At 39.2% G+C, this 13,359-nt stretch overlaps 1 protein-coding gene across 1 annotated transcript in view; it reads right to left on the reverse strand.

Moving 5' to 3' along the window:
- The window catches only part of DPP6 (dipeptidyl peptidase like 6), a 586,350-nt gene that overhangs the window by 404,491 nt on the left and 168,500 nt on the right, over window positions 1-13,359 (reverse strand). The window contains exon 3 of the mRNA XM_059932967.1: window positions 1,345-1,443. Within this exon, the coding sequence (XP_059788950.1) occupies window positions 1,345-1,443 (99 nt within the window). The remainder of the gene's footprint in view (window positions 1-1,344; window positions 1,444-13,359) is intronic.

The raw sequence follows: 13,359 nt of genomic DNA on the forward strand, positions 1-13,359 counted from the left end.
TTAAATTTTTTGCACAGGGAAAGCTAGCTGGTTTAGGCCAAGTCTGAGACCATGGGCACCCGAATATAAAGATTTCCCTATATTATTTTAGCACCTCATGGAGTCTTTGCAGGGCCCCCTCTGACCTGCTCTGAACCCTATACCTTTGAGACCAAGTTTATGCACCATCTTTGAAACTCCTTCTCAGGAAGAATGAGGAAATCACATCCTTCCTGCACTTTGTTTCACGACTGCCTTTGGTCACTCCCTGTTTTGTCTCCAGAATGACTTTGTGCTCCTTAAGAAGAGAGTAATCATCTTTTATTCCCAAGATCAGGCCCAGAGCACACTATCCACGCTTACCTCCTTCCTCCACAACGGGTAAATACAAACAGGAAGCAGATGCTAAGTCCCCCTCAAAAGCAAAGGTAAAATTACTTCCTCAGGCAAATAACAAAGACCTTGGCTCTGTCTATGTTTTGGATTTCCATGTGCCCCCCGCTGGCATTCACAATACACTGCTCTCATTTCTCCCCAATTCCGTCTTATAAAATACATTCCCTCTGAGATTCAGCTACTTCTTTGACCTGAGGATTAATTTTCAAGTGCATCCCACTGAGGCTAAGACTAAACGCAAACAATATCCATGGAGATAGCAGCAGAGGTTCTAGGACCAGACTACACAAGAGGGATGCAGCAAAGCCTGCAGAAGATGGGGAGCAGTCATTTACATCTTTCCTCCCAGGACTGCACTCTAAAAATTATTTCAGACCCAACTACAGGAAATAGACTGTTTTGAACCAAAACATGCATTATAAACATACTGCCTTTTGCTACCAGTTCTATTTTGCTTTATTGTTTAAAAAAATCAGCCCAAAGAAGATTTCACCCAGATTAAAGTTCAAGAGGAAAATTAATTTATCTGCATCTATGCACGAGGCTCCGCTGTGTCTTTCGTTAGACAGCATTCTAGAAGAAACCTTTTCGTTCCCTTTGGCCCTTGTATCTAGTTGGAGTGAAAGCAAGAGGAGTACAAAAGGGAATGAAGGACATGGGGAAAGGAGGAAGGCTCAGCTGTGTCTCTCCCTGCCCTGTTGCTTAGCAACAGCTCACATCTCCATCTGAGAAATTACGATTCAGGGAGGCGACACGGAGGACCCATTTCTCATGAAGGAGCAGCCTGATTTTACCAGATACAAATTTTCTTAGACTGATAATAAGATGGTGATCACAGCAAGAGCTCTGAGGGTCTGCTTCTACAGCCAGAGAGAGAAGGTGAAAGGCAAACTACGAAACCCAAACTCTCAAAACGTGGCAGAGAGTGGGAAAGTGCTTTCTCACATGCACTCAGGACTCAGGACTCACCACTTATCCACTTAGCCTCGGGATCATGAATTTTGAAATCTTCACTGAAGAGATCTTCCACAGTCACCTTCTTCTTCTGAGACAGACTGTTATCTTCCGCTAGAAAAGAATGAGGCAAATGGTCAAAAATTTTATTTTTTGGTAAAAAAAAAAAAGAGGACTATAAAACACATTCTGATTGCCATTCAGAAATAGTATATACGGTAATACATAATTTCTATAAGTAAGTGCTGAACAAAAGCATGCTTTCTGTTTTTAGCTAAGCTATCAAAAACTATGGTAAGGGGAATCACGGTTCAGTAAAATGGCATCATTACGCCCCCTCTGCCTGCAAAACATGAATGATCGTACTTCTTAGATACGAAGGTAAATAGTTGTTTCAAAACTGACTGATGAGCAATAAGGCGGGAATAGTCAAGAAGGGAAGGGTCTCAACTTTTTATGTAACCAGTCATTCATTAAGCATTTATAACGCCAACTGCAGATAACATGTTGGATGCTGAAAATTCAAAGACAACTAACACATTCCTTAGGTGTTTATTCTCCACGTGCCTCACTTGTCCCTGGCTGCCTTTAGGTTGGGGATTAGTCCTTCAGACAGAATCACGCCCCAAATTCTGTGTGCAAACTACCAGATTTTGCCCTCCCTTACCTGGATCACCATGCTTGGGAGTAAGCACCTGGGATAAGATTTGAACATCCACCCCTAGAGGCAATGTTTAGCTAAGGGCCCCAGCGGGGAGACTTTAGGAACCTGGCAGCTTTTATCCTGTTTCCTGAGGTTGAAGTGTCTGGGGTTTTAGATCTGCCTCAGAAGACGTTCTCTCCAATCGCACAAAAATCCATTCATCTACTTTGAAAAGACAAAGGGCTGTCTGGGCATCTGACCTGTGAGACTAAGCAGATTAAACCCACAGAACAGGACACCAAACCACCTTTACTTTCTTTATAATAATAAGAAACTCTTTATCTTAACCATTTCTGATGTACATCATTTACCTAGAATGTTTATTTATGATCCCGCCCTCTTAAATAAAAGGTGCCAGCTGTTGTGGTACTTTTCCTGAAGATTCAGGTCCTCGTTTCTTCCGTTTTGTGTTGGGCTGCTGTGTGGGGTATCCTCAGTGCTAATTAAGGTGTGGAGGTCTGTGTGCATCCTACGTGAGGTGGTTTCAGATCAGTATGTTTTTACATTTTGATGTTTGGTTATGTCTGTTTCTCTCCTCAATTTCTGGCTGTTGAGCCACCTTCACTTCTTGGGCTGTCACAATGCTTGCCCTCAACAGTACCCTTTGCCTCTTTCAACTCTGTTTCAAAATCTGTGGCAGGTTGGGAAAACAAAAAGAATTTTTGTTATAGTACATAATGAAATAAGAATATAGAATCTCTGAATGAAATCTCCAAAGCTTCTTCTAGGATTCTAGCATGTAGATTTTGTTACATCTCCTATGGTTTCTTTCTTTTGGCCTCCCTGGATGTGACAGATTACTGAAATTCTCAGAAACGTTGCACACTGACTGATTTCTTGCATATCAAATAGGATTAATGTGTGTAAAAGTCTTTTGAAATTTACAGAATGATAAGGTTCAAGGTGGCCTTCTTGTTACACCTGATTATACATGGAGCTCTCCCAGGGGCTGATCAAAACATGTTAAAGCCAAACCAAGTTCTTCCCTCTAGGACCTTCCTATCTGCAATTGAAGCAGCCCCGAAAAAAGACACACCGCTTCAAACAATGCATTTCAGTATGGAAGACAGACAATAAATGAAAATTTTAAAGATTACTAGACAACGGTCTAATAAAAGCTAGAGAATGGACTTGAGGATATGGGGAGGGGGAGGGGTAACATGTGACAGGGTGAGAGAGTGGCATGGACATATATACACTACCAAATGTAAAACAGATAGCTAGTGGGAAGCAGCTGCATAGCACAGGGAGATCAGCTGGGTGCTTTGTGACCACCTAGAGGGGTGGGATAGGGAGGGTGGGAGGGAGGGAGACGCAAGAGGGAAGAGATATGGGTACATATGTATATGTATAACTGATTCCCCTTGTTATAAAGCAGAAACTAACACACCATTGTAAAGCAATTACACTCCAATAAAGATGTTAAAAAAAAAATCAGGATAGATAAGATTTAAACAATAAAGTGAATATCACAACAAAAAGAAAAAAAAAAGAAGTATACTTGCAACTAGTCGATAAGTAAGTGCACAGTACAGTGATTATAGACAACAATACTATATTATAAACATCAAACTTGTTAAGAGACTAGATCTCAATTATTCCTACCGAAAAAAAAGATAATTATGTGACCTTATAGAGGGTGCTAGCTAACCCTACAAAGGCAATCGTATTGTAATATATAAATGTATCAAATCAACATGTTGTACACCTTAAACTTACACAATGTTATATGTCAAATATATTTCAATTAAAATACAATAAATAAAATTTTAAAAGAACAAAGAATAAAAATCTCAGAGACACTCAAGTATATGGTCAGAAAATAATCATATTAAAACTAAATTTTATCTAAGTAAACACCATTATTCAGGGATGATTCTAGCTCCGCATTTTGGTTATCCACATGTCTAATAAAAGAATGAAAGACTGTCATTTCAACAAACTTTGGGTAAACTATGAAAAGCCAATTTATTCACTTTATGAAAAATTTTCTTTTCACTAATGTCTGGGAGTTCATCCAAAAATAAATATTTTTGTTTTTTTTTTGGCTGCGCCGCGTGGCATGCGGAACGTCCCCGATCAGGGATCGAACCCGTGCCCCCTGCATTGGAAGCGTGGCTTCTTAACCACTGCGCCACCAGGGAAGTCCAAAAATGTGTTTTATTTTTAAAAAACTATTACTTCCTCTGTTTTTAAAACATACTTGAAAATCTTACACGACTTAAATAGGGACAGCTTGTGACGGCAGCATTATGATATACACTATACAAAGTGCTCCGCCCAAGCCAAGACACTTGATTGTGTCAGTAATCAGCTCTGCCGCCTCAAAACCATCACCGCTGGCCTCTCTGGACCTTGACGGCTTGCTCACATGGTCAAGTGCTATCTGAGTTACCGACTTACAGCCTGATGCATTCCAAAAACCCTTTGAGGTGGTGACAAGCACGAGTGACTGCCATGTTCAGGAGTCAGGCTGAGCCCTGAAGAATCACAAATGAAAGACCTTATAGCTGACCTTAAGAATCTCACAGAGCAATGGAACCAAGGCTGAAAAATGACCACACTGCAGCAGTGACAGGGCTGAGGGCATCAGGACCTGGCGTGCTAATATTTAAGGAGACTGCAGAATAAAAAGTAGGGGGAATTCCAGAAAGAATTCTTTGAGAAAAGAACCCCCTAGCCAAGATAAAAGAGATAAAAGAAGAACATTCAAGCTAGGAGGACTGCAAGGGCATCAAGGCATTGGTGAATGCAGTATTTTCAGGAAACTGTGAGCATGTCGACATTGGCGCAGTAGAAAGTGTGAGTTGAAGATGTCTCGAGGTGAAGGTAGATTCTCTCATTATATCTGATATTCTGAAATTCCATTAGAAAATGTCTGCTTGTGGATCTTCTTTAAACATCCTGCTTCCCAGTCAGTACTATTTTCAGTCTAAGAACTACTTTCTCTGGATCAGGAGTATTACCGGCAACTGTCTCAGTCAACATTACTGCTCCATCTTTCCAGACCCCACTGGACCTGCACAGGAGCTTTTAGGTCCAGCCTCCACACTCCTAGCTTTTTCTTTCACGTCTTTGGCATTTTTATGTCTTTGGGAGCATTTGCATGATTTCTTCAGCTCCATCTTCCACTTTATGAATCAGCATGATCTCTTCAGCTCCGTCTTCCACTGTATCTACTTGCATGATTTCTTCAGCTCCATCTTCCACTTTATTTTTTCTCTAGTGTGTCTAACTCTTTCATTTCACTACTGAGTTTTAAATTTTTAAACATATTTTAATTTCTAATGTTCCTAATTAGCTCTTTCTCAAGATCATTGACTTTTACAACTGCAAGCTTATCACATCGATCATTAAAAAAAAACAACCCTAAAGTGTCATTTTCTGTTTTCCCTAGTTGATTTCTATTTCTTTGGAGTTAAGTTCTTACATGTGTTAAGCTGGTGTGCTGCTTTTAGGGGATGGTTTCTGTGGGTCCTTCGATCTTGGTTGTAAGGTTCTCTCCTGCAAGTGTCCTGGGTCATGAGAGACTCCTGGTGGTGTGGTCACAAGAATGTCCTGGGCAGTCAGAGGGTCCATCCGGGTAATGGCTCTCACCAGGCCTGTGTGGCCATTTGGGCTGGAGCCCTTTCAGAGATTCAAGAACCTCTGAACATAAATGCCATTTTAAGGCAGGGGGCACTTGTCCAGCCTCTGGCCTCCATAGACACCAGTATCCTATCCCCTCCTGTTGGGCCTGACTTCAGCCTCTGTTCCTTTAGGGCGGCAGGGATTTGGCCTTGCTTGCTGCTGTAGGTTTTTACTTGGTCCTTCTTCTAAGGATACTTTTCTATTCTAGGTATAGGAAGAACTCCCTTTCTGGTTTTTGCCTGCAGCTATGTTTTTACTATATATCTTCTCTCATTTCTAAACGCTTGAAATGAAAAGGAAAAACTTCTATGCTCAACCTGTCATCTTTAAATGAAAATCAACATACACATGGAGATATAAGAAGTGGCCAGTGGCTCTTAGAGTTTGGACTTTATCCTGAAGAAAATTTGGGGATGATTGAAAAGTTAAGTTTCCTTCAGTCCTATAGTTAGATAACCACATGGCACTTGTAATTAACTTGGCATCTTGGTTAGCTCACCGGCATGCAAAGGTCTGTTATAATCTGTAGTGATGTAGTTGTTCTTTGTGTAGGTCAGTATATAATGCAAGGCTCCTTTCCATTCCTGATGCTTGTTAAATAGTTATGTTGTTAAACAGTACAATTATTGGACAACATTTTGGAACCTCTTTTCCAGGGATTTTTAATATTAGAAACAAATCCCTTGACCCTAAAGCAGGTTAATCTGATGCATAATCTTCCCAGGTGTTTTCAATCACTGCTAGTAGGGGGTTAGCTACTGACAAACCCAATGTGATAACAGAGAAAACCTACCCAGATTAGTCAGAAGTCTCTTGTAAACTCTGTTTTTGTTAGAAATTGGAATAACTGACAACTCTAAAATGTGTTGCAGTCTTTGGAGGGTTCTGACAGCTATTACCGCTCGATCCTACAAGAAGGAGGACGAAGGAAAGCCATTTTATGGACAGTAAACCTGAGCTCCTGAGAGGCTGAGTGGCTTCTCCAAAGATTCACGGGAAGGCAGTAAAGCTAACATTAACCACAGTTGCAGAACTTAAATATTGACATTATTCACAGACTCTGGCTTGTTCACAACCTATTCCACAACTCGGATGCTAATAAAATCACAAAATGTAGGTAATGTTAATGATGATCCTGATAAAACACTGTGCTCTCCAGGTATAAAAGTTTTCTGTAAATAAAGAAAAGGTTGGAAAAAAACATTTTAAGGCATACGTTTCCTTAATTATAAAAATGTTAGCCACCAAATCGGATTAACAAGGAACTCATACTCTCAGTATAATGGCTGGCACGTAGCAAGTGGTCACCCTGCTGTGAGTGGTTTGGCTGATGTCAAGCACTAAGTGCTTTCAAAGCTCGAAGGGGACAAGGACAGTGTGGGTGAGTCAGAAGTAGCTCCACAGAGACTCAGACCCCAACCTGAGACTCAGAGTAAAACTCCTCTTACATTTAGAATAAGTCACTGGGAAACTTGCATGTTATTTCTATAGAAGTTGATAATATTTGTATGTTTCCATACAAACACCTACAGAAGAACACGTGGAAATCAATTTTTCATTTTTCAGTGTTTGCACTGTTAATTCACAAGTTCCAATGATAAAGCATTTGCTGAAAAGCAAATCACTGCAGCCTGTTCCACTGACGACTATCCTAACACAGAGAGCTGCGTAGTAAAAGGAAAAAGCTCAGTGAAAACACTGGGAACATTTCCCTTCACTCTGCCCACATGTGAGCTGAATGAGTGCACTATGTCAGATATGGTTAGAGGCTGGGCCCAATACTTCCAATTAGATTTCTTTTTTCTTTCTTTCTTTTTTAAATAAAAGAAGTTCAGTCAATAATAATGTCTGCTATAGATACTACTCATATTTCCTTGGTAGGTAGATTCTTATCATAATGAAAGAATAAATTTAGTTACGCTTCACTACCAACAGCTTAGGAACAATGACATTTAAACCAGGTAACATGCCTACAAATCATGATATGAATTTGGGAATTTTTCACCTAATCCTGAGTTAACCTGTCCAGATCATCTACCACGTGAATCCTTAGGTCAGGACTGAGCAGGAAACATCTCATGCATAGACAGAAATCCTAGAGACAGCAGGAAGCAGCAGCCACTGAGTCAAGGGAGCACTCTATCCCTTTACAAAGAGTGAGATTTACTCCAAATCACAGCAAAATACAATTCTCTGGAGAAATCTCTCTGGAAAAGTCCACGCCTGAATGTAAGAAACTAAGTATCTATGGTTGGGTTAAGAACTGCATTAAAAATAGGGTTGCCATATGATCTAGCAATCCCACTCCTGGACATATACCCAGATAAAACTCTAATTTGTAAAGACAGATGCACGTCAATGTTCATCGCTGCACTCCTTACAATAGCCGAGACATGGAAACAACCTAAATGTCCACTGACTGATGAATGGATAAAGAAGATGTGGTACATATATACAGTGGAGTACTACTCAGCCATAAAAAGAAATGAAATAATACCATTTGCAGCAATATGGATGGACCTAGAGATTATCATATTGAGTGAAGTAAGTCAGACAGAGAAAGAAAAATACCATATGATATCACTTATATGTGGAATCTAAAAAAAATGATACAAATGAACTTATTTACAAAACAGAAACAGACTCACAAACATAGAGAACAGACTTGTGGTTGCCAAGGGGGAGGGGAGTGGGGGAGGGATGGATTGGGAGTTTTGGATTAGCAGATGCAAGCTATTATATATAGAATGGATACACAACAAGGTGCTACTGTATAGCACAGGGAACTATCGATATATTCAATATCCTATGATAAACCATAATGGAAAAGAATATGAAAAAGAATGTATATATATGTAAACTGAGTCACTTTGCTGTACAGCAGAAATTAACACAACACTGTAACTCAACTAGACATCAATAAAATTTAAAAAAAAGAATTACATTAAACCACATTGTCAGGAGTGATGGTGGAGGAGCTACAAGAAAATCCACAGTCAAGGCTGCTTTTAGGATGTATTTCTTTTTGACTCATCCGAACAAAGGTGATCATGCTTTCCCTTCTGCTCCCAAGAGTCAGCATTGAACTGATGACTTCCTTTCAAGTCTGTTTTCCATACTAGCTTGATTGTTCCCCTTTTCTTAAGACAAAAATTGTGTCTTCTTCATCTCTGTAAGGAGCCTGGCACATACACACATTCAGCTAATTTCTGTTAAATGAGCATTTTTAAAATCTACATCTTTGCTTTCACTTTTTGCTTATTTTTTGTAATAAAGTCTTTTTCATTACTGAAATATATTATTTATGGTTATAATCCAAACTTATATCTACAAAGAGTCCCACAGATATTGATTTATCTTAAAGGCTTTTTCTTACAAGTTCACATATCTTCTGAAGCACCTAAGGAAGCTCATAGCATAATACCGAAATTAGTCACATTGTACATTTTACTCAAATGCTGGAGACCAAGTTATCAGCATTATTCAACACACCCTGTAAATTAAGAAGTTCTAGATGTCGTGCTTTTTTTAAGCTTCTCAATCAAAAACATCAAAGATATTCATCTCTTCTTTATGCCCTTACCTTATTCTTTTAGATCTAAGAAATAAATTAAAACCTTAAAATATATTTATCCGCCTGTTTCCTTTAATGAGCCATAACCATTGGACTTCACATAATAAAATGCACATAGGTTGATATGTTTACCTAATCTTCTCCTTCTTTTGGACATTTTTATTAAGATAAAATTCACACACTATAAAATTCACCCATCGGAAGTGTGCAACTCAATGGTTTCAGTATGTTCAAAAGAGTTGTGCAACTACCACTGCGATCTAAGTTTAGAACATTTTCAGTATTCCCCTTCCCGAAGACTCCATAATCATTAGCAGTCACTCTCCGTTCCCACCCCTTTCTTCCCAGGCCTAAGCAACGAAAAATTTATTTTCTGTATCTATACATTTGGTTAGTATGGGTAACTCATAGAATCATACAATATCTTGATCTTTTGTGATTGGCATATTTCACTTGTCATAATATTTTCAAGTTTCATCCACGTAATAGTATGTAATAATATATATCAGCACTTCACTCCTTTTTACGGATGAATAATACTCCAAAGCTAATGGCGCTGAGCATCTTTTCATATGCTTATTGGCTATTTCTCTATCTTCTTTGCTCCCCTTATCCAGATGGTAAAAGATGCAAAAGTTGAGAAATTCACTATTAGAGAGAAAAAGCAGTAGATGTGGCACAACAAACTTTTGCCAATATGTCTGAAAGATCAAAAGCTCAGGGTATGCAGACACGCGAAAAGCTCTTTGAAACCTAAGTGTGTAACTCATAGATCTCCTCAGCCATCTCAGCAGAAGCCAGACACAGATAGAGAAGGGAGTATCTAGGAAAATTCTGTGGAGGAGTCTTGTCTAATGGAATGAATCCCTATGACATACATAGGAGACCCACAGGTTCTTAAGAATTCTATATCTGCAGGAGCATTGCCAGCTTGGACTGGAAAGGACAGAGAGACTATGAAATAAAAGAAGGGCGTCAGACTTCCAAAATCCTCAGATGGGAAATAGGCTGATAAAATTACTCAGCTACAAACTCATGCTACCTTTCAGGAAGAAGAAGAATGATCTCCAGAGGGCAGAGCTGAAAGCCACAGAGCATTATTCCCAGGCCTTTAAAACTAAAGGAGTTTGCCCGATTGGATTTAGAAATGGTTTGGAACTGGTGACCCCTTTTTTCCTTCAATTTTCCCCTTTTTTGAACAGAAATGCCTGTAACTGTTATCCTATGCCCGTCTCACCACTGTATTCAGAAGAAGACACTTATTTCTTTCGTTTCACAGATTCACGATAGTGATGAATTTTGACCCAGAATGGAGCACACCCCGTCTTACCCATACCTCATCTAGATGATTTACATGATGATACTTGGGACTGCTGAGCTGATGAGATGTTGGGCTTTGAACCGATGCTTTGAGGCTTCTGGGGGCCTTAGGATGGAGTGAATGTACTTTGCATGTGGGATGGATGTAAATCTTGGAGGTCAGACTGTGTAGACAAGGTAATGCCAAGCAAAGATGTCCTTATGTACTGGTGTTATGGACTGAATTGTCTCCTCTCTCCCTAGTTCATATGTTGAAGCCTTAAATCCCAATGTGACTGTACCTGGAGACAGAACCTTAAAGGATGCAGTTAAATGAGATCATAAAGGTGGGGCCCTAATCCAACAGGACTGATATCCTTGTAAAAAGAGAGGAATAGAGATGGAGCTCTCTCTTTCTTTCTCTCTCTCTCTGTGCATTCAAGCAGAGAAAAAGCAATGTGAGACACAGTGACAAGATGCCATCTGCCAGCCAGGAAGAGAGGTCTCACTAGGAACCAACCCTGCTGGCCCTTAACCTTGGGCTTAAAGACTCGAGAACTGTGAGAAAATAAATTTCTGTTGTTTGAATGCAGTCTGTGGCTTTGTTATGCCAGTCCAAGCAGAATAATACAACTCGTATTTTCAAAATTTCAATTTGCAAACATTTGTTGTTAGCACACAGAAACACAATTAATATTTGAATATAGACCTGTATTCGGTAACCTTTCTAAACCTACTTATACATTTCATTAGCATTATCTATATGGGTGTTCATTTTGTCCGCAATAAAGACAGTTTTACTTCATTTCAAGTAGAAACAATCCATTAGAATTGCTAAGAAAACGGGTTTAAGAAAGGCAAGGTCCAAATAAGAATAAACTAGTTGCAGCTATTGACGGACTTTAAGAAACGAGTCTATTTGACCTGAAGGCCTCCAGACAAACTGTTTAGTGATATAGAACTACAATTTCTCTCTCCCTATGGCTTTATCTGCATTGTCAGGTTTTACAAGAGAAATATATGTCTAAGCAAAAAACTGTGAATGTTTTAAATAAATTTTCCTATCTATTTATTTATTTATTTGGAATAACTTCTCTTGTTTTTATCTTTTATAGGTTCTTTAGGTGATTATCCATAGACTTTGTAGTAAATGGTAACGCTGTAATCTATTATTGATACTTAGGTAAATTTCATTTTTTTTTTCAATACAAAAGCAAAATGCTTTTGCATTTGTTTTAAAGATCTGTGTGGTTTTTTTTTTTTAGTTGAAGGATAGTTGATTTCCAACGTTGTGTTAGAATTTTCCATTTTAAAATCAACTGATTGTTTCGGGGGAGATTTTATTAAGTGGAAAGTTGTAAATGTCACCCAGAGCTGAGAGAAAGAGCTGGAGCCACCGTGTTGGGATAGAGGAGAAGACGTGTAGGCACCAGCTTCTCCCTCTTGTCTAGTGAGAAGCCAGGAGGCTCCATTTAAGACCAGCAGAACAAGAAATGTATGTTTAAAGAAAGTCTCACGTGAACTTATGAAAGAGATCTCCAGAGGAACGAAAAATAACTTGATAGGTTCTACAACCCAGAGTGAAGAAAAGGAAGTGGGAGGAAATGTAAGTGAACTAAATGTTCTACCTTGATGGGAAGTAGTCTGTGAATACTGATATACGAGCATAACGTTAAGGGTGACAGGAATAAATACCAGGAGAACCAAACTCAGAAATGGTCAGAAGTAATGATATCTAGGGACTGGTTGTAGAACAGATAATATGAGAAAGGTATTACTATAATTTTATTTAGATTGTTAATATCTTTTTCACTGTTTATTCTTCTGTTTATATATATTATTTGGGCAATAAATATTAATAAAGTTGTATTCTGATCATAAGCATACACTGACACCCAAATTTATTGTCTGAGTGAGCACGTGTCTTCACGATGCACCAATGCCAAGGTCAGCTAACTCAGTCTTCCCAAAGCACAGTGTGCTACATGAACAAGGTGTGCAGATCCCAACAGAGAAGTGGGCGAGGCAACTCTTTACCTGGTGCCTGCAAGAGCAGGCATGTCCATCTCAAAATACTGGTGTCACAATAGCAAATACCCTACACACATTTAACGGATGATTTAGTTTCGAGAACCATTATCATTTGTCATACAAAATGTCCATTTTTTAATTTGAATTTTATTAGCTTTATTGATTGATCTGTATTTAACTTGGCTCTTGCTGTTAAGTTTATATGAATTGTAAGTGGAGTCTGTATCTGCTTAATGCCTGTAAGTAAAATAATAAAAAGAAATAAGTCAATGTGGGAGATAGATACTGTCTTTTCCTCTCAAATTTTTAAAAACACAAGCTGATCCCTAAGATGGTTAACAGATAGGCTGACCAGGTCCACGAACTTCCTGAAACGTATTCACGTATTTATGAGCACATATATGCCCTTTTCCCCCTTCCAATGACAAGATCACTCATGGGTTTAACACATGCTAAAAGCAGTTATGACATATAAATTGTTATAGACAGCAGGAGCCATAAGAGTACAATCTCGAATTCAGTGCCTGGCATTCCAGACTCTCCCAATCAGCCTTAACTCCTGACACTCGTCACGTCCCTCAGTGCTTGCAGGCCAGGCATCTCCTGTTCAGCAAGCACACCAGGCTCATTCCGGCTCATGGTGACCTTCCTTCTTTTCCTTCCGTTAACACCGGATCTGTCTTTCAAATTCCTCATCCTCCAAAATACCCTCCACAAATGCTTCCTGTCATCACCGATCTCTCCCATATTCTGGATTGTCGTAACAAATATTACCCGCACCACCCATTTACAG

This window comes from Balaenoptera ricei, chromosome 9 (assembly GCF_028023285.1).
Source record: "Balaenoptera ricei isolate mBalRic1 chromosome 9, mBalRic1.hap2, whole genome shotgun sequence".
NCBI classification, from domain to species: domain Eukaryota; kingdom Metazoa; phylum Chordata; class Mammalia; order Artiodactyla; family Balaenopteridae; genus Balaenoptera; species Balaenoptera ricei.